The sequence below is a fragment of the Topomyia yanbarensis genome, chromosome 3, assembly GCF_030247195.1.
Source record: "Topomyia yanbarensis strain Yona2022 chromosome 3, ASM3024719v1, whole genome shotgun sequence".
Classification (NCBI taxonomy): Eukaryota; Metazoa; Arthropoda; class Insecta; order Diptera; family Culicidae; genus Topomyia; species Topomyia yanbarensis.
Window position 1 is genome coordinate 192,782,254 of NC_080672.1, and position 23,723 is coordinate 192,805,976.

The 23,723-nt window shown below is 34.3% G+C and overlaps 1 protein-coding gene across 1 annotated transcript in view; it reads left to right on the top strand.

Moving 5' to 3' along the window:
- The window catches only part of LOC131692985 (phosphatidylinositol-binding clathrin assembly protein LAP), a 304,486-nt gene that overhangs the window by 218,489 nt on the left and 62,274 nt on the right, over positions 1 to 23,723 (top strand). Inside the window, 3 exon segments of the mRNA XM_058980421.1 lie at positions 7,602 to 7,824; positions 10,876 to 10,978; positions 11,296 to 11,385. Of these exon segments, the coding sequence (XP_058836404.1) occupies positions 7,602 to 7,824; positions 10,876 to 10,978; positions 11,296 to 11,385 (416 nt within the window).

Consider the following 23,723-nt stretch of genomic DNA (forward strand, 5'->3'; position numbering starts at 1 on the left):
TGGTACAGAATGTTAACAGTCAACTCTGCACAAATGTTTAATTATCCAAGCCACCGCGCGAAGGCAAATATCGATATAATTACCGTCTTCGAATGCGCTGTGACCGGCAGTGGCACCGAAAATGCCGATGAAGCATATATGACCCTTGCGTGAGCGCGCATTGACTTATCGTTGGGCGCACTCGAATGTAATTTGATTTTCCTTCTGCCTCTTTAGGTCAGAACGAACTGTTCTATGTTGCGGCGGTTTGTTTTGATTCCGCCGAACGATTTCTTCGCTGCGAACAGCTGTTTGTGATTTTGCGTCGGCGACATATTGCCCCCCGTAAGTCTATCCCATAGATCTTACAAAAAACTAGCCGAAGCGCCGATGGTCATCTTTGCTTGTCGAGATTCTCGATGTCTATCTGATTATAAAGGTTCATTTAATATTTGCTTTTGTTACCTACTAATGATTTATGTTTTGGAGCCTAATTCAATATTTGATAAATGATAATGTTCCTATCTTTTAAGTTATTTTTAATATTTGTTTAAGTTATTAATGCACTTGCTTTAAATTTGTGTAACACTATTTGCATCTCTTGTTCGTGGAATTATTCTCGGTGGTCGTCTTGGAAGTGGAGTTGGTCTGCTCGATGTTCTAATGGTGTAACGTCGACTGTCTTTCTTATAGTAAAGGGTGCTGATTATCGTAGCCACAACAAGTACTGATGATACCGCTGCTACTATGACCGGAACATGATGATTTATCGCCTTTGTTTCAGGATCGTTGTGATAGGATGAATGGGTTGCAGCTATCGGATCAGGTTCTGTTGTTTCCCAAGTGTCTTCTGACGCATTGAAATTGTCGTTTTTCTATTGAGGTATTTGATCGTGGCGTTGGAAGTATATTTTTTGTTGCTTTGAAGTTCCGCCGATGCTAGCGTACGTTACGCTGTGCCTGGTTCGTTGGGAAGTCACCTTTAGAAAAAGTCGATGTCGAAGTAAAATTTGGAACTATGCATGCATGCACTTCAGAGATAGCGTGATATCAGGAGCTGCGATTTCACTTCAACGCTTTTTTGTGAAAAGGGCGATACTTACAAATGTAAACATAAGGCTTTTTTCATACATGCGAATGAGGGCTTTTAAACGCAACAAATTAACCTAAAAATTTTGATTCTACGATATTGCTTTCTTAAACTACAGCAAAAAATACAACGGGCGGAACTGTATTTTGTGTTTATTGCCCTCCACGCTCCATGCAACCAAACAGGGCGATACTTGTTTTGGTAGCAGTTTAGAGGCGATACTGTTATTTTCGTATTTTTTTAGGATTATCAAGCTGATACCAGGTGTAAATAGTAACAATGATCTCTATTGAAAGAACACGGACGAAATCGGTGGTGTAGAACGGTAGTTATTGTAAAAAAACGTAAGGGCGATACTTCAATGCTAATAGGTGGGACCGAAAAAGTGAACAATCGCCAAAGGGACGATACTATCATTTTGTCAATTTCAATAGCAAAAACTAATTTTAATTCAATAATTTCAAATACTTTATGAAATTTTGGGTTTCGATCACTGAATCATGCAATCAGGATGTAAAAAAACACAATAGTTCTTAAATAGGAAATAAAACCAAGTCTGGAAATATTCACTGTTGATTTTTTTAATGGTATCACTGCTAGTATCGCCCTTTTCAAGAAAAAGCGTTGATTTCTTAGTTCTCAGTCGCGTTGGAAATTTGAGTAAAGTATAAACTTCAAATCGATTCAAAAAAAAAATTCGATTTTTTTGGCTCAGTACAATATATAACCCCTTTAGGAAAATTCAGTTTTCCCACCACAATTTAGATATTTTATTAACAGAGCATTAACAATAATTCATTGGTTTGCCTATTTTATGGGCCATTTTTTCGCTTTCCCATTGATTTGGTTTGAGATTTCTAGCATTGATGTTGTCCTATGCTGATTTGAGCGATTCTCTGAGTCCTGCCACTATCCCATGTAGTATGTGTTATCAAAAACATCGCGAAGCATCAAGTTCTAAATGTTCTCAAACGATATAATATCCGAAGAGAGTGATAAGAGTTATAAGAAATGTCTCATCACACTGTTAGGTGGATTAAAAACGTTTTAATTAACTGCTTGGGTAGTAAGAATTTTTTAATTTTTTACGATGTGATTTTATTGAAATGGTGAAAAAATAGAGTAAAATTCTTCATTTTCTTGTAATAAATCTGTGAAGTCCTAGTCCTAATGTTTAATAGGGAACGAATGTATCCAATAACTAGTATTCCGAAATTGGCTGCAGATGTCAATGACAACTTCGGAGGAGTCATTCGCACGGATTTTATTAGACACACGTTTTTGGATCCTCTCCCGAAGTAATACCTAACGGTGGTCCCGGGAAGAAAAGGATACGGAGATACAGGAGGTTGAGGTTCAGTCGGTAGACTTGCTGGAGAAAGAGCTGCAGTAAGAATCCGACAGTACCACGGCCAAGTCGGTAGTGGTCTCTTTTAAAGATTCCCCTTCGATAAAAAAAAGAAAAAAAAACAATGTTCAGTTTGGCCCTACCATTTCGTCTGTAACGTTAAAACTGTGTGTTCTACCGATATATGTGATTAATAAAAAAGATGAGTGATGTTTGTAACATAGCCTATACTTCTATACTATACTTCGGGCTGTTAATTCAAATTTAATGATATTCAACGTAATCACGTTTGAACAGGAAATTTTCGAATTATTATTATGGTGATTCTGAAAAGAAGTTTTGGTAATGGTGTTGATGCTGATGGATGATGCACTGGATTCGAAGCGCTGATAAGGGTTGGTTTCTTTGCCAATGAAAGTATTCTCCAGGTGGGAGATTTTTGTTCCAATTAGCCCCGGTTACTAGCAAGAAGCTACAAACTAATTACTATCCGATTAATCGCATTCTCTCCCGGTGTTGATATGCAGTCTCCGGACATCAGACAAGGTTGAGTAGCAGCATTTGACTAAAATCACAATTTTTGTGTTCAAGATTTGCGGCTCGGTCCAATCACGAACGAGCTTCGGTCGTGTGTTTTAAAATCCGGGTTTTCGTTATGTAGGCACAGTATGTAAAATAATTAAAGACACCCTCGTTTTTGCTATTTAATCTCATTACCACTACTCGACTACCACACTTTATTACGACGACAAACTTTTTTAGTTTTTTATTTGTTGGCTTCGTAGCAAACCTCTCTTATGAACAAAAATACGGGTTCAAAATTTCGATTTTAAAATGAACATTGTACAATACGTAATGCGTAAAAATTCATTTAATAAAAATAGGTATAGATGGTTAAATTTGGTTTGAAAAGATTTTGAGTTTGAAACTAATATATAATTCTTCAACAAGTTGAAAAGGACCCTCCTCCTGGATCCGCTACTTTCCTCCGAAATTTTGAAAAGGGGCCTCTATATTGAAAGACAAGCTTTGGTCACGACAAAAATCACGGTATAACAGATTTATTACAATAAATTCAGTAATATTATCAATTTTATTCCAATTGTTCACTATTTTGATAAAATCACATTCAAATCGCAAAGAATCAAACATTATTAGTACCCAAGCAGCAGTTACGATTGCTGATTCCACATCAAAATTACGTCAAGTTCCAATGAGGTAAGGCTGGTAGGGCGAATTATTTCGATAAATTTGAAGGTGTGGGTTCAATTTGGGTATATATTTTTGGAATTGTTTGAAATAAAGTCTTTTGTAAACTTCGTCTGTGCTCATAGCTAGACGGATTAATAAATTATAGCACTACATCAAAAATTTTATTATATTTGCACCGAAAATAATAGACAAAAACTTCTCATCCCAAGTGAACACTCAATTTCGGATTTTACTGTAGGTACATAATTTGTAGTAATACACTACGTCAAAGCGTGTCTTGACTTTTTCCTTGTTGTCAACTATCAAAACATATTTTTAGTTTATTGTTTCTTCGACTTATAACACGTAAAATCATTCTACACAAGTTTGGTTTATTTTGTTCAGATATGATTTGATTGATATTAGCCAATGATGAACCGAGTATAGTGAAGACCTTATTTTATCTACCCCCCATATTCCATTGTTTTATGGACTGGTGTTTGAATGCCCAGAGGATTACGTTACAAAAATCAAAGAGTATCTTTTTTAACCTTTTTAGGTGTTGGGGTCAATATAACTCTAAATGAACTTTCAAAATGCGATAACTTTTTAAGTTTTGCACCTAAAAGCTTGGAATTCCATGACTTTTCTTTTTTCATGAAGAGCAACGATTTTCAATAGAGTTCAACATATTCGGACATTACTGAAGGGCTGTACAAAAAAATTACGAATAAGGTGTTATCGGATCATATTGACCCGGTTTTCGAACTCGGTTTGAAGATACATTTTCAGCCGAATCTATATGTACTTGTACCAAAATTGTTTGTTAGAGTTTCAATTTCCAGTTTCTGGTAAACAATACCTTGTCTGATCATGTTGGTCAATGGGAATCGGTGCCAAATGGGGTCATGTTTTGCACCAGCCTTCCCAAATGAACATCCTACACAATGTTCATGATACGACTGATCTTGGATGTACCGCATTATGATTCCGATGCCGATTCCGACGGTACAATAGTATTTTCCATAATACTGAGAAAGCGACAATGTGATTAATCATTAAAATTAATCCCAAAATGTTGTAATATTAAATAAATTAAAATTACATCTGAAATGATGAAAACTTTGATTCAAATACTGACCCTGGATTCTCTGAAAGATCCGGAACATCCGTTAAATTGGCTAATTAGTTTATGAATCTAATCTTCTAGAATTTTGAAGTTTTATCGAAAACATTTGCTCACGATGCATTGGCAAAAATTAGTGGCTCCGAGTGAAAAATTGACCCTCTTGTTCACATAATGACCATCTGTATAATCCGGAACATTCGCTTAACTGATCAATTCATAAAGTTGGTCTACTGTTTTTAGTGTTTCTTGTATTCTCATTTGAATGAGTTCGTACATATTACCTACCCCTTTTTTTGGACGACATAATGACCTTTCGGAAGATCTTGAATATCCGTGGAACTGGCTAATTCATAGAGCCAGGCTTGTTATTTGCTCATACAATGTCCAACAAAAAGGGAAATACACCGACGATAAATATAGCAGAGCAGCATAAAAACACTGCGATGTGCAGAACGACCGCACAAAGAGCAACTTGAAAACGAAAAAGAGAAAGATCTGTGCACCAAGAGCTGCACAATTTCGTTCCAAGAGTTACCTTGAAGAGCTACTTTTTGTGCCTCCTCTCATTGGCAAGCAGGTAGGAAGGCGAATCGAACCACAATTCAGATAAAGTTTGATCGAAAGAACGTTTTTAAAATGTTTTTTTGGTTTCCTTCTCTGCTTCTGTGCGCGTGGGACCAAGATTCACACTAAAGAGCCTCTTTATTACTACTCTTTGAGGTGTGCAGACATGGAGTAGAATGCACGTATGGGAGCAACACACATTGGAGTGAAGAGGTTTATTGTGATAGAGAAGAGCGGTGGTTCGCATGAAAAGTACAAACAGCGTTTTTTATTCTTCTCTTTATTTGCTCTGAGGTGCATTACATCCCTGCATAGAGCCTTGAGATTTTTTCGAATCTATTTTTGGGAACATCATTCGCATAAATTCGTGCTTGTGACTGGGATAGACGCCCTATTAGTAACGTAGTGACCTTGTGGACGATCCAGAATTTACTCTGGAAGTCTGTGTTTGAAAAGAAATCGTATTTGTGACCGGAACAAAGACTCAATTGATTTCGTGGAAACTTTCCGAAAAATCCGTAAGAAAATCAGGGTTCTAGGGCTAGATTCATAAATTGACCAATTATACGGATGTTCCGAATCTTCCGGATGATTTTCATGTAGAATCTAGGGTCAATAGCTAAGTCAAAGTATCAATACCATTTTAGATGGGATTTTATATAAGCTTCCAAGCATATTACTTATTGATTGACCACATTATCGCTTGTTCAATATTATGAGAAATACTATTATACCGTCGGAATCGGCATCGGAATCCGGAACATCCAAGATCGGTCGTATCATGTACAAAATTGGTATATACATTCTCATTTTTGTTTTGTTTGTGTTTGTTATTAATATTCTGTCAATAAACCTGTGATTTATGATGATGATAGATTTGGCTGAAAATGTGACTTAAAACCGAGTTCGAAATCCGAATACCTAAAGAAGGTTAAAGAAATACAGACTGCGGCTGAAATGGACGTATGGTGAGGGTAAGACGGACATTGTGGGGATATTATGATGACAACACAAAATATAACAATTTATTGCTTGTAAAGGATGTTTTTGAATCGGTTGTGGTTCTTTTTAATGTATATGTTCAATTCGTAGTGAAAAATAACGTTTTGGAGTTCAATTAAGAGTTGTTTACATGAGTTATTCTCCAATATCGTTTCTGCCTTTGTCATGAGGAGAGCTATACAATTACTTCCCATGATTGCTGATTATACAAAATTAGGAAGTTATATATTAAATGTAAAATTGGTAACATCAGTTCCTCGATTACACCCAGCCAGAGTGTTGAACCTGCACAAAGTCGTCTACCCGCGACAAAATTTACTTTTTTCACAACAATCCTTAACATCAGAGACTTGAAAAGGCACTGCTGATTATCAATGTTTAATTAATTATACACGTTTAACGGTATTCAAGGCCTACTGAGTGTTTCTTAATTCAAGGTTATCCATAATGATAGGGTACACATACAATTCATGAAAATTTTAAATGTTTTTTGCCCATGTGACCGTCTTACCCTCCCCTTTTTGTCTTGCTGAAAGTTCCCCTAAACTGGAAATGTAATAAGAAAAAATAAAAATTTAGCCTATGAAATCTTTTTAAACGTTCAAAGCTTTGTTCAGGATGCTATGGATCTAACGTACCATTATGAACACAGCTAAGCGAGCAAAAAATCGTTTTGTTTAAGATTTTTAAGATTTAATTCTTCAGATGATGGATTGACTTTGGTTCGACAGATCGCATTTATATCGATCCTTTTTTGATTCTGTTTCATATTTCTAAGCGTGTTACAAAACAAATATTAATACTACAAACATTAAATAAATAGATCAATCTTTCAAACAAATCATTCTGAACGAGTCGTGATACAATACATAGAAGTTCGTCAAATTTGATAAATAATCAGCGTCACTTGAAATATTGTTTCAAATGATTGAGCTTATACCTTCACCAAAATGTTCAATTCATCATAACAATGTATATTCATTTCATATATTATATACGCCTCTATGTTTCGTTTCCAAATTTCCAACGCTTTTCTGTATTTTAACACTCCTTCAATCATTAATGATGTGCCTAACGATACTTTTTATTTATTCTGTTATCTATAAATTATTTATGTTCTATTTTTTTTTTGATATTGATATCATATACACATAAAATGTAACTAAAACATTCATTGGATGATGTCCTAACGTCTAACGGTGAAAACGATACAAAATCGTTCACTTCTGAAAAATAAACAACGTGCTTTTGGAACACAAACACACATGCAAACACATATATCGAATCATGCTGAACAGGATTCGACGCGTTGGGTGATGTATTAAAACCCGGAAACATTGGTTACATTGGTCAAGGCCAATCTGCTGCTATCACTACACAACCAACCGCACTTACAGGTGGCTCTATGCCGACATCATCAAGTCAGCAACCGGGGAAGGTACTCACAGGAGATTTAGACAGCTCACTGGCCTCGCTTGCGGAGAGTTTATCTATAAACAAAGGAACTTCAGCTCAAATCAAGTAAGTATTGTTGTTTTTGAATCGAATATATGATTGAGTTGCATAGGTTAGGTATATCTATGGTCGAACGTACTACAAAATACATGTGTTAACATTTGATGAAAAACCTGTGAAATACTATCGCCTGCCAGTATATTCAAAATAAATTTCTATTCGTTGTCATGTCTACGATTATATTTAGCAACGAACTGTGTTGTGATTTCCCTATTAGACAATTTTATGAGTAGGGGAACGCGGGGCAAGTCCGACACCTTAAGCGCAATAATTTTTCTAAAATTCCACAAAGCTCCTAAAATTGTATATTCTGTGCATAATCCTTGTTTGAGTGGTTCTTAACAAAATATAAGTTTTTCAGCGTTTCAAAAAATTGAATTCATTAAAAATTAGTGGTTGCCAAAAAATGGAGAAAAATTACATCTTAAAAACGATGCGGGTAAGACCGACACCCAAAGGGGCAAGAGCGAGCCCCTTTTGAACTTTCTTTTTTCCAATTTTTTCCATTAAAAATATATTGTGTATGTGTGATAAAGTGCAATTATGTGTATATGAGTATATGTGATGCACACGCATGCTTTCTGTAGTTTCATCACTTAGCAAGAGGAAGAGCATTCGAATGCTGTGTTACGAATAAATAATGTTTAACGCATGGTTTATATTATGGTACGGGTACTTTCAAGGAAAAAACTTTTTCTTGTCCAAACTGAATTTTTTTCTTCAGTGTATTTTTATCGACAACTAAACCAATAATCATCTCAGAATCCAATAAAACTCAGTTTGTGAGAAGATATTGTCTAATTTAGCAACTAAGTATACTTTTATTAAGGGGATACATACCTTTTCATTTTTCATAAAATCGAAATTTATTTTATTACCTTATCTGAAAGTACAACTCTTCAAGAATGTTTTCTCAAATTTTTATAGAGATCCGAGAAATAGATCGAAAGTTACAGTGCTTCCAAGCGCGCTTCGTCTACCAAGAGCAGTGGTAATTCGAAATTTTAAACTCAATTATCTCGAAATGTCGTTTTACTAAAAATGGTTTTTCCGTGATCAAGATTACCGAAAATCTACTCAATCGATTTCCTTAATTTTTTTTCAATTGATCGTAATTAATTTTTCTCGTACTTTAACGATTCCTTTTTTATGCATAAATTTTTGTTTGATGAATAAGAATTTTTTAATGCAATTTTTAGAGCTTAAAACAGCGATTTTTTACTAAAAACGTCGTCGAATGCAGGAAAAAACTATTGTTTATTCAACTAATCGTTAAGGTATGAGAAATTCTCATATACTAATGAAATTTTTTGAGCTTTTGGATTTTATATAATCTATTGGTCTTTAATCGTGATCACTGCAAACCTCTTAAACAAAAAAGGGTTTCGGGGAAAAAGCCTTAACTCCGCCAAATATCAATATATTTTTATAAACTTATACGTGTTTATTTCACTGAAAAATGTACTATCAAAATACTATAAGTGTGATTTAATGAAATCATTGCTTTATGCCTTTACGTAAATTTAAACTTTCTTGATATTTTTGTCCCAAAAAGGTATGATAGTTTATGTCATTAAACAAATGTTCCATTAGTACTTCTTTATTTTCTTGTTTAATTCTGAGGAAGGATCAGGGAAAGAAATAACCACCACAACATTATGTATAGAATTTTACATAATCATTTATTTATGTTTATATATAACATTTGTCTTAAAACTATCTCTATGCATGATATTTTGTTTTATTTCTAAGCAAGGAAAATATTTTTGGTTCATCTTCTGAATTAGCATACCTTTTCGCCTCTTTTTTGCCGCCAGGAATAGGCACAAAACTGTGGAATTTCTGAGTGCCAGATATTGTTTTGGCGTTATTATACAGTTATGATACAGTTCTTCGAGTTCTTCTGACATTTTGTTCTAGTGTTCAGTGGATATGTGGCAGAAATTTAATTTTTGATATTTTTATCAGTTTGTTCAATTACCCAGTTATATAACATTCGGGGAGTTGTTGTGGTATTTTCACAGTCGCGAGCAAGACTGGCTCCTTTTGCCATTCGCTTGAGAGTGCCACCAAAAGCATCACAGGGTCCTTTTCCATGGGATGTTGCAAAAAATGCCATTCTGCACTTAATTTATACTTTGACAGGAATCTACACAAGCTTGCGAAGTTTTTCTTATTTTTGTATTGTGCTGGTGCTCCATCAGACATAAAATAAATTTTAGAAAAGTTTGTCAATTGTTTCATAAAATTTATCATTTTTGAGATTAACAAATGAACTGCAGTCTTCCAGTCTTTCAGTCTTCATTCAACTTTGTTATGAATATATACCCAATTCGTTACTGATACTTTTTGCATGTATCAGGCAACTAGGTGTTGGGAAAATGGATTCTGAGATGATTATGACTTTTATTGGTTCAATTTTCGATAAAAATACACTGGAAAAAAAATTTAGCTTGCACAAAGAAAAGTTTTTTTCAAATAACTTTTTTTGCTTGAATGTGACCAACTTGCAATTTTGACGGTAGGTAGGGAACATAATTATCTATCTTGGAACAAAATTTCATCCAAATCTAAAATGGGGCTTTTTTTGTAAATCGATTTTTCGAGTTTTTTTGTAAATCGATATTTTTATTCAAAAATTTGACTAATTTTGTGAAAATCACTCCTACAAAAAAATTTCTGTAAGATTTGTCATTTTTAGACTACAGCCATTTGAAAAAAAAATGGTAAAACAAGTTTGGCCCTTTTAAAAAGACAGTCTAGATTATTTTGGAAAAACAAAGTATGCAAAGTGGCTTTTTGTGACAAAGTTCTCAGGTACAGAAATTTTAATAAAAATTTGAGAGGGTGCTGCCAACATTTGTTCGAGTTGGCGCGAAATTCGTCGTTTTAGAATGGTACGTACCGAAGAAATTGTACTGTTTATCAAATTTATAAAGTGGAAGAGTAAGCTAAACACAATATTGGCACTAAAATATCAGCGTAATTGTATAAAATTGTGTATATAAACGATAAAAGGTTGCTTCCTTTTTCTATTCGATTATTTAAATTTTTCAGAAACGTTCAATGGAATTCACCAAAAAATTCGGCGAAACCAGGCTCAGCAGGGTGGTCTCCACAGCCACAACCAGCAACCAATCAAACTGGTTATAAACCAATGGTAAGTGAAGCCACTGGCATTATTACTATAACATTTTTAAAGTATTATCGGGAATGTGAAGAATTACTTATGTAAATAATAACTCTGTCGTGGTTATTTTCTATTTATGTTATAAAATTCTATAATTCTTTCCATTCTATAGTTTAGGTGGTATTAATTTTATTGTAGTATATATCGCCCTATCTGCTAATTTTAGATTTCTTGTTTTATTTTTATTTTTTTCGTTTTTCTCTTTTCGGTTATTTATTTCTGTTGTATTATGCTCAACCAATTACATTGTAATAAACTGTGCGGTTAAAACAAACCTAAATACAAAGGCGCAAGGTATGACAGTTCTTCCTGCTCCTAGCACTATTCATCCACTTGTACACACTTCCTACCCTGTAGTGTCAACGTACGTGGTACAGGTAAGTTTATTAGATTTTTCTGTGTTATGTACGCACATTTGCATTAGATCCACTAACCAGAAGATCTACTAATATACAACTTTTTAACAAATTTTCCTCCTTTCAAATTGTTTCAAAAATGATTATTGTCCCATGTTCTTCTACTGAATGGTTGGCGTCCAAAAGGGGTTAACCCACATTTTGCATTTTTTACAGGAAATGGAAAAATATTCCGCATTTACAAATTACCATTGTTTTTATTGTAAAAATACATGTTCTTATAAGTAGTTCATGGACTCATGTTGTCTAGAAAAAAAATAAGATAATGATCTTGTACTACTTCTCAATAGGGATCTTTAATTTGGAAAAATTGTGCCAGTTTTTCACATTTATTGATAGCAGGTGTCCTTACGAGTACACTCATATCATTCTTAAACCTTAATTATTATTTTCTGATTTTTAAATTAAAAAAAAACAAATTAAATTCAACCAACAAACTGACAGTTGTCCGACTAAATGACGTATCAGCAAATATCTCGTTCGCCTCATTGTTAACCGGGACAGCACCCCACACAGCATGATCTGGTACTTTGTCAATCCGCTAACAGCTTGCCATTCCAAGTTTCATCTGCAAACTATGGTAGATCTGATAAGGCAACCTATAGAGTCGTGCAAGTCGCATGGGTTTGGATGTGTTATTGTCCTAAAAGGAAACAAACTAAAAAATGTTTTTTTCAATAGTTTAGGGCCTAAAAATTGGAAAAGGGCTGAGATATTAACTCACGGTACTAATCTGCATCGGAATATGCCTTAACCCGCACACCCCTAAAGACGGTCTAACCCACAATTCACACGTCCTTTCCTTATCTTTCGCTTTAGAGTTATGGTGGCTTTGGCAAAGTTGTTGTGTGACATCTAGCGCTTTATTTGATAATTTCATATTAGTTTGGAATTCAGTCGCCAGGGCGGTGCTGTTATTAACTTTTTAATGGAACGAGATAGAAAGATGGTGTATACGCCAAAGTTGTATGTCAGGTAATTGTAAATATATCTTCTTAAGATACCACACGGTGTCTTTTTTGAACAACTTTATGCAAAAAAATTCAGCATCTCTGAAACTTCAGGATATGAAAGAATGGGCTTTCCCCTTTCATTTGAAACCATCATCAAAATAATCCATCGGGGGGTCTAGAGCAACTTTTTTTTTTTGAAGTTTTTTTTCGTGAAAACATAGATTTTACAATAGAACTAGTTCATATTTCTATCCCTAGATGGTGCTTTAGACATTCGAACAACACTAAAAGTGAGAATCTGATAGATATTTTAATTGTCTACAACTTTTTTAACAACTAAAAACCGATTTGAAATTATCCGGAAAAGTTGTTTAATATTTTAACGAAGTCTAAGTTAGTTTCACAGAAACCCTAGTGGTTTGTAAGTCAATTCACACGCACTTTTTTCATTTGTCAAATACCTGTGTTTAGTTGAAAAGTGTATTCAACGGAATTTGAGAGCTTGGAAAGTCTCATCTTTTAGCTGAAAATTATAATTCCAGATTCCACCTGATATAGGGCACTATTAATATTTTTGGGATGAAAAGTCTTAGATAAGTGTTGACCAAACTAGTATGATATTAATATTCTTTTACAAGATGGTAAGTGATTCCTCCCGCAGAAATAGCTTTTTGAATGATGTATGCCTTCTTTTTCATTTTTTCGATTGTTCTCGGGGATGACTGATAACTATTCTTGCATGAACCTCCTACTTTGTTAGCATCTTCGTATAAAATTCAATTGTCCTGAACTTCAATCTTTATATTTGAACAAACTTAAAGAAACTGTTAACACCATTGCAATATTTCGCGAATTTCGTTGCAATACTTGGTTAAAAACGCTGTTTATCTTTTTCAAAATTAACTCAATGTGACAAACAGTGAACAAAAAACTTTGAGTTTTTGGATCAAGATATTTTTTTTGGGATATATTCGTGGATTTGTATGTATATAAGGTTTTTCTTGTACTCAAATCATATTTTGTTTTCAAAAGTAATACATTTCGCATAATCTAGGATCAATTGATTAACGATTTCTCGCATAATTGATAGGAAATGGCCGTAAAATCCAACTGCCACAATATACTTTGCGGAAATTTTTTGAATGAATCGTTTCACGCTAATCACTAATTTGGACAGTTACTTCTGTGGTTTGCATTCAATTATAAACTGTGTGTCCCAACATTTCGTCTTGAACAGAATTATAATAGCTGACTTAAACAATCATAACCTAAATTATGCGACGGATGGTTCTTTCTAAAATATAAATGTAAGCAAACCCTTGTAACCAAGCAATACCTTCCGATGAATGGTAGTTCCTTCGAACCTATCGGGAAAGATTACAAACTTGAACCAAAAGCACAAATAGTTTTCTGTCTCTGTCAAACATCCTAATTTTCAGAAAGTCAATAGGAATTGTCAACGAAGAAGTTGTAATGAATCCCGTCAAATATTTTCATGTCACTAAACCCAATTATATTTTTGGTAGTGAAATAAGTACGAGAAAATATATTTCCAAACCACTAGGCCCCGTGTGAAACTATCTTAGATATAACTTCGTTAAAATCTTAAACAACTTTTCCGGGTGATTTCAGATCAATTTTTAGTTGTCAACAAACTTGTAGACAATTAAATTTTCTATCAAATTCTCACATTTAGTGTTTTTCGAATGTCTAAAGCACCATCTAGGGACAGAAATATGAACTAGTTCGAGTAGTAAAAAAAATATTGTTACGTAAAAAACTTAAAAAAAAAGTTGCTCTAGACCCCCCGACGGATCATTTTAATCTTAGTTTCAAATGAAAGGGGAAAGTCCATTCTTTCATATTCCGAAGTTTCAGAGATGCTGATTTTTTTTCGCATAAAGTTGTTCTAATAAATACACCGTGACCAACTTTGTAGATCCTATAAATTTTGAAATATGGCGCTTTTTTGAAAATATGATCTATAGGTAAATGTTTGAACTAAAACCTTCTCTATCTCGAAACATACAGCATCTACAAAGTTTGCATCTTCAGAAGATGTGTTTAAAATGATAGGACGTACAACTTTCTCGAAGACATAACATTTCTAGCTAGCTTTATTAAAAAGTTGATAACAGCACCGCTTTAGCGACTGAACTCCGTACTAGTATTCAACTAAATAAAGCGCAAAGTGCCACACAGTAACTTTTCCGAAGACACCATAACTCTATAACGAAAGATAATTGATTCCACAATTTCAACCTTTCGACCACAATGTACCGTTTTTCTCTTAATACATTATGGCTCGGTCAACTTTCAATGTAGAGACATGACACATTCACTGGAAGTTTCAAAAAAATTCGCTCACTAATATACATTTGTGCAAGAAATATATATTACAGTAATGTTTCGATTATATTACGTCTAGTTTTATATATATATATATATATATATATATATATATATATATATATATATATATATATATATATATATATATATATATATATATATATATATATATATATATATATATATATATATATATATATATATATATATATATATATATATATATATATATATATATATATATATATATATATATATATATATATATATATATATATATATATATATATATATATATATATATATATATATATATATATATATATATATATATATATATATATATATATATATATATATATATATATATATATATATATATATATATATATATATATATATATATATATATATATATATCATACCATCACATCTCAACCGTTACAGAGTTATTGAACTTTTTGTGTAAAAAACTCTTATTTGTATTAAAATATCTCTAACTCAAAAAGTATACTTTGTATTTTAAATCTTTCCCATTTTTTTCCCCCCATTTGAAAGGTGAGAACATTTCCTATTGAATGATGTTTTCGTATCTTTCAGTTAATTAGTTTTAATTACCTTTTAGTTGTAAAATGGTTAAAAGTTCGTGTTTTGAGGAGGTTTTTGTTAATTTACGCAAAATAATGAATTACGATTATAGCAATATCTATTATCCAAAAGTTGGGTTTTAGGACAATTCAGTATTTCTCGAGTACTTTTTCAAATGGACGTAAGTAACATTGAGAGCCTCTCTTTGTTTACTTTCTGTTTCGTTTATTACGACGTCATTACAACACTTTGTACTAATTTTCCAGTACATATCGAAAGCCGACGGTTTTTACTACAATATTATGCAAAGAGTAGAGTAGTAAATGTTGAAATGGCCGAGTAATGAACAGAAGAGAAAGACCTCAAAGAGAATCTCTCATTGTTCCTTACGTCCATTTGAAAAAGTACTCGAGATTTGTTCTTCAACATCATATTCCTATCTCTTCTCATTTCTTTGTAATTTCATTACTAAACTTTTCCTGTAATCGACTTGCAAGTGCTTAAAAGACTCTAATCTAAAAAATATGCTTTATATCGTTATTTCCAAGGTTTCATTGGAAAGCTGAGAAAATTTTCTATCGATGTATGTACAAATATCTCTTAGTTAAAGGTACTAAATGGCCTTTTACTAAGAAAATAGCTTTCAATTAGCTTTTTTCGAGCAGTTTTGTAATTATTCTAATTATTAATCAACAAAATTTATCGTTACACAGCACGACCTCACCACAAATGTAGTGGTTTCTAAATCATTATTTTTGCATATGAAACGATGTGATAAAAATGATTTTGCGACGAAACAAAAAGAGATAATTGAGTAGAGTCAAAGAAAGAATTGTAGAACTTGCTGAGATACACTATTTCTATGATAATAATGGTGGTGTTTATTATTTACTATTTTAAGAAAATTAACGAAAATGCTAATAACACTAACTTTAAACTAATTTACTTCTAAAAGAATCAAATGGCAAATTCACTTAACTGAAAGGTATTAATACATTTTTCAATGTAAAATTTTCCTTGCTTTCGAATTAAAAGAAAAAAGATGGGTGGGTAATGTCAGAGACATAACCGGAGTGAAGTAGAATACACTTTAGACCGGTAAATTCTGCTCTGGAATAAGCAATTTCTATGCGATTTTGTCGACTTTAGCACATTCATAGTTTATTTGGAGTATTTTTGGAATTATCAAGTTGACAATTTGCAACATTTTTTGAAAATATTGTTGAACTTTTAGGAATGAAGGCACGCAAGCGAGCGTTTGACCGTCGTCCTACTACTAGCATCAGAGAAGTAGTTGATCAGCATTTTTCGCTACATGGCCTGTACCAAACAAACCGCTCGTAAGTCCACCGGAGGAAAGGTTCCCCGCAAGCAGTTGGCAACAGCCCCCTGGCAACCCTATACCATCATATGGAGTTTGACAGCGACCGACATATATGGCGCGTTATAGCTATAAAGCCCCAAACAAAGAATTATGTTCGGCACTATGCTCGATATTCAAGCATTCCACACGACGTTTTTCATCTTGTGGGATGATTTAATAATTTAATTTAATCGACATTTTGTAACTAAATACAGCTTCTAATCATTCGGTTCAAAATCAATGTTTTGCCTTTCATGGCAGTGATGCTGGCTGTACAGAGACGTCGTCCTTGACAGGGGGCTGGTTGGCAACGAAGGCCGTGTAAAAGTGCCCCAGTCACGGTTGGCGTTAAGAAGCCTCATCGCTACCGAACAGAAACAGTCGCCCTGCGAAAAATTCACAGCTATCAGAAATCTGGCCTAAATTGTGACCCAAAATAAACCTCAAACCAACAAGTTCTTTTCAGGACCAGCCAATTATAAAGTAAGATATAAATGAAATTTTCCATTGCCTTACAACCTCCCCCCCCCCTTTCCTCCTGGCTTGAATTACTATCAATCTTGTTGATGCTGTGCGGCAGGGGCACTAGTTTTTATTATAGTGGAAAATTTAGGTTTGCGCGTTTTCCCAAAAGTTTTTTAGCTGTGCTGTTTTGAAGGAAGTTGTAGTTGAATTCAAAATAAAATAGTTTATTTCTATTGTCAGAGATGGACCTTCCAACGAAAACTAGTCTGGCTCGCTTGGAATCGAATTGTACGGACCGACCACTGCTTTCACAAAATCCGTTATTTTCAGTAATTGTACATTCTACAGAATTAGTCACAACTATTTCCAATCAGCGCAAAAATCGAAGGTTTTCATTCAATACAACAGCAGATTTTCACGTTTGAAAAAATAGGCAGCATTCTGGCCGAAAATTTTGAAACGGAGCACCTATATCGAAACGTTAGAAAATGTTCGATTTTTGTAAATTGAATCATTAGTTTAGTGTAAAACTGTCTATAAATCACAAATAACTTTTGATTTTGTGCCATTCTCGTGAAAGCGACGGTATTGTTCACAAGTGGCTCACTTACCATCCAACGCTCTTGACAAGCTGATGCTTGTAATAACAAAACTTCAATTTCATTCTTTGTCTACTTGGTACTGGTGTATATGGTAACAGTTTTGGTGCCATCGAAGACGGCGTGCTTGGCCAACTCTTCTGACAGCAGCAAACGGACGGCGGTTTGAATTTTGCGGGAGATGCTGCAAACGAACTGCTGCATGCTGATGCTGGAAACGAACTGAGCGTGAGCAACAGCATGCTGAGCTTTTATACCTGAATACAGCACAATGTAAGCTCGTCCTTTTTTGTGTTGTCCTCAATATGTGTTCTTCGAAGCTCCACCCCTTCGATACACATCAAAGCGGGTATATAAAGACGGGCTTTTCGCGCGGAAGGTAACAGTGTTCGCTCTATTTTTACGAACGGAGGTGGCAAAGTTAAGGGAAAGACAAAGTCCGCTCGAATCGCGCTTGTCTTCAATTTGCCGTGGGCCGAATTCACCGTCTACTGTGGAAAGTAAATTATGCTGAACGTGTCCGAGAGCCCGTTCATTTAGCAGCTGTAATGGAAACCTTGCTGCTGAAGTGTTGGAATTGGTAGGAAATGCTGCCCGTGACAACAAAAATTATCCCACGCTATCTGCAGCTGGGGATTCGTAACGACGAGGTGTTGAACAAACTGCTTTCCACAGTGACCATTGCTCAGGGCGGTGTGTTGCCCAATATCCAAGCTGTACTGCTGCCCAAGAAGACCGAAAAGAAAGTATAAATTTAACGCTGAGAAAGAAATGCTCTTGTAAAAACTGTCCTTTTTAGGACGACCACATATTTTTGATAAAGAACAAATTTGAAATTGTGTTTCCAATACGGAGATTATCAAACACTCAGGGTAAAGAGAGTAATGTAATGCGGAACCTTGGTAAAATGTTTGAGAATTGAAACCTTTTTTGAATGCGCCTAGTAAAAATGTTTTCCACTTCACTCCAGTTTGTTTCAGGTTATATTTGTAATTTGCGTACTGAAATAAATCATAATTTAGGGTTTAACCCAAATTGCTCTCCAGGGAGAAACAGTCCATGAAACAGAAAATGCAAACTTATTCTTTGAAATGAGTTTGGTGGCCCTGAAAAGGGCCTTTTTTATAATGATACAAGTGAGTTCTACCATACAATGTGCGTCCCTGCCGCTACAGAGTATAGACGACATTCATTGAGATTTTGCACTTGGCGTGTTCAGTATAGGTCACAGCATCTCGGATGACATTTTCCTGCACACCATCAGCATTCGTAGATTAAATCAGAAATGCATTTTACATTACCACGACGAGCCAGATGCCGAATGGCGGATTTGGTGATTCCCTGGATTTTATAACGAAGAACCTTGCGATGACGCTTGGTAGGGAACGCAAACATGATACCGCTCATTGTACCGTCCGGACGAGCATGTTGCTCGTGTGGTAAGCGAGCACCCACTGATACAAAACAAGCTCGCGTGACCTGTATATATATAACATTCCCGTATGTAATGAAACGCTTACATGCTCCTTTTTGACGGCTCTGCGTGGGATATGCTGGCAAATAGCGCATTTTGCTCGCTGTTTCCGAAGGATTTTCTAAAAATCCTTGTTTTGGTTTATTTATAGTAGTCGCATTAATTCCGAAATCTAATACGAAATACGTGCACAAATTTCCGATCAGATAGTGCAAAAATATTGCGATTTCGTCCAGTAGAACGGAAGATATTCGCATTTCAAATCTGGGAAAATTTCTCAACTGAAATTTTTGAAACGGGACCCCATATTGAAACGTTAGAAGTATTCTACTTCAAAAAATACAACAAGTGCCATACTTTTTCAATTAGAGCTAGTATTAATGAGAATGAGACAAAAATATCCAAATTCAATAACCAAAACACATGAAAACAAGAAAAGATAAATCTATCATGTCAAAGAACGAATTATGCAGCTCTTCAAGACTAGCACTTTGAATTATTAAAATGATGATGTTAACTATTAAGATTTTCGAAAAATGAACGAAAAATCGATCAAAATTGTTAAATTTTAAATAAATTGCTAGGTTTTAATTCATTAACTGAAACATGTGAGGGTATCACTCAATGGGAAATTTTCTTACCTTCCAAATGAACCTAAAAGATTTAAAATACAAAGTATACTTTTTAAGTTAGAGCTTTTTTAAGACAAATAAGTTTTTAACACAAAAAGTTCAATAACTTTGTAACGATTGAGATTTGATGGTATGTGTGGAACGATTTTTTTCTCCAAATATGATAGTCAATCACCCCTCGAGAGATTCTTAACCATGAACCAAACACCCTGTATATGTATAGAACAATATATAAGTACATGTACATATATTCATTTAAATATATACATACTGATTTACATATGCATACTAAGATACGTACATATACATATGTATATACACAGATACATGCATACATATATGGATATATAAGCGTGATATAATCGAAACATTACTGTATATAGAAAATAGCCATACATAGCAAGTGTGTGAGCTGCCCTCACCTTCAGGAACGACTGTTTGGGCCGAAACGTCAACGTACAATGCAATCCAACTAAAACAGTAGGTATTATATCGTGTTCACCGATATGTGAGCTATAATATAAAATTTACTGATTGCGAATCGATAGACTAGTTTTTCTTAAAACCTCGGAAAACGAACAAGAAAACTTGAATTTCCATAAGATTCAATGTGGGGTTAGCTCCTTCTGGATGCCAGCTAGAGCTTCCATTTCCCGACGGTTGAATGTTTCTCTTGAAAACAAAAGAATAAATTGAAAAGTTTTCAAACCCGTTTCATTGCATGTATATCTGCCCTAAAGCAGTTGTCAGAAGATGGTGATTTGGTGGCCTACACACCATTCAATCATTTGATAACTCGTCAATAAGTTTACGCAAAACTTTTACTTGGCTATATCTATAGCCTAAATTTTGGTAATTACGATTACGATTGGGACGATATACTAAACGCAGCTGCTGGAGTTACTGTCCAAAATTGAAATTCGTTGTTCTGATACGATGGAATGTGATCATTTTAATGCAAAGCACCTTCTTTGGTAATTTTGAATGAAAAGATTGAGCTGCTTCAGGGTAGTGTGCAGTTACTTCCGATCAAAAGAGGAAAGTTTATACATGGAATCCATTTCCGTCACAGTAGGATCAGCATCACTTCGAATCATCTCGAATCAAGCAGATAATGGACGAACTGTGCAGCGATTTATGAAGCCTATTATCGATTTCCTGTTATGGGCAAGTATCTGGATTGCTTGATCGTATCCCTTCAAAAATCCTGCCTGCATCCTTGAAAGCATTCAAAAAGTTTGGATGCGCATGATATTGGACAGATACAACGTTATGTATTTCTTTTCATACATCCAAAAATTTACAGATATTACAGTTACAGTATGACAAATAAGATGAAATATGCATTCGATGAACCGACCAAATATTTCTGCAGACGTTCTAGAAACATTCCTTATTTTAAATAGCGTTTGCGTTATGCATGATATCACTACAAACCATCCCAAGTTTTGAAACAAACACACATCGATTTTTTAAGAAAGAAACGCAATTTCCATTACTAATTTGATTGCAAGCCCTTCCATTCAAGATCTAACCATTAAAATAAACTATTAAAAGAATTGTTAAAAATCTGATCAATCGGTTCATCGGTGGCAGAGATATCGTACGCATCACTAACGCTACTATAAGGAAATGGTTCGGTATAAAGGCCGGCAAATTAATCCATTTTTGAATGAAAATTTGAATGAATGCAACATTCTTTAGCAGTGTTTTGAGTCCGGCGTGGACTATGTACCTAAAAAAATCACGAAAGCATATCAGTGAGCCTAAAGATATATAGTCCATTGATCTGCAAATCAGTTGGAAAAGCACAATCTGCATTCACTACTCACTCCAAATGTTTGCCGGTAAAGATATTTCCTACAGAATTTGATTTGGAGAATCTATGTCATATGGAATAAATTAAAAAAAAAATTTCCCGGGATTCCCGAATCCCGGGAATGAGAAAACACAATTTCCCGGGAATAGGGAATCCCGGGAAATCCAAAAATCCCGGGATTCCCGGGAAATAAATTCCCGGGATGGAAGCTCTAATGCCAGCTACAGCTAGTACTGGAGTCAAACCACGTCAAGTGGGCCTCGAAATTTCACAAAATCACCGATTTTCATGAAAAATATTTTGTGTGCAGGGGACAGGAGTATAACTTTTGGTATAAATATTTTGTTAAATTTGCTTTTTTGTAGTTGGAATGTTTTGCGTTTCGGATTCTCCTTATCAGTAACCAGTACCAGACTTTGGGCTAGTTAGACAATAAATCTAAACGAGTACCAAAGCTGGCACTAGTTAGACGATTAATCCAAAAAAGTCATACGTCTTGCATGACATCTAAACAACTGGCTGGTTTCGAGTGATGTCTCGGGTAGCCAAGCACAGAAGTTCTTGTTTGCTGATGAGAATGCGGAATGCTTTTTTGTTTAAATTAGAGGCTTTCAAACTTTTGAAAACAATAAGATTGTATTTTTTTCACTTTCTTATTTCTCAAAAACTACTCTAGATAATTGATTGAAATTTTGCACACTTATAGAATGTCACTTACACTGTCATATAAAAATATATTTACGGAATATTTGATTTAATAGCAGTATTTTATATACATTTTTAATAAACAATTTAAAATGTTTTCGTGTTCTCGGGCTACAAAAATTCATAAAATGTGTCAGATGACGTGGAACACGTTCACTTTCAATAATCTGTAAAGATATTTTGTGCTTTTGTTCCTGTTCAGCGATATTCAGTTTTATGTCACGCGTCTCACTCTTTCAACATGCGGCGCATTTCGGTGATGCCCACGATAACGCACTAGCCACAGCCCAAGCGACGGTGAACGTTTTCGCGACATCTACCATATTTTCTGATTTTTTATAACGCCAAGGGCACGAAAATATTTTAATTTGTTTATTAAAAATGTATTAAAATACTGCTATTAAAACAAATATTCCGTAAATATTATTTTATATGACCAGTGTAAGTATCATTCTATAAGTATGCAAAATTTCATTCAATTATCTAGAGTAGGTTTTGAGAAATAAGAAATTTAGAAAAATATTTTTTATTGCTTTCAAAAGTTTGAAAGCCTATAATTTAAACAAAAAAGCAATTTTAACAAAATGTTTGTACCAAAAGTTTCACTCCATGTCCGCTACACAAAAAAAAATTCATAAAGATCGGTGATTTTGTGGAAATTTCGAGGCCCACTTGATGTGGTTTGACTGGGGTTCCGTCCATGCTCAACGTTGACTGCTAATAGCAAAAAATCCAAAAATTATTTTCAAATTTCTTAAATGGCAGTACACGTGGTTTACTTAGCACTATCAAAAAATGCAAAAATGTCGATTTTGGAAAAAAGTGGGTTAGCCCCTTTTGGATGCCAGCCATTTAACTAACTACTAAGCAAAACGCGATCGAAAGTTCTACGTAGGGGAACTGGTGGTAAGCCCCGACACTCCCGACTTTTCCCAGATATCAAATTTTAAATCATACAATAGTGATAATATATTATTACTACGATTATTTTGAGCATTTCGAGACACATCGATGCCATATAAGTTCATCAAACGTCAACAAAACATGGGGAAGCAAAGTTGATGCGTATTTGGATGTTAGTTGATACATTTTAAGGTTTTAACAAATGCTTTGAAAATCACCATTTTTTGTCGCATATTCTAATCTACTCTCCATTTCATTATTTGTGTTTGTGGAAGATAAGTTTGAGTATTTCAGTACTGTTAATTGGACATTTAACAAAAATGTGCACTGTTGGGGTAAGGTCGACAGTTTTTGAGTGGGGTAAGACCGACACGCTTTTGATGGATCGGTTCATTTTTGACTCAATACAAACGACTAGAAATGGTCTGTGGTGTTTAGTTACACTA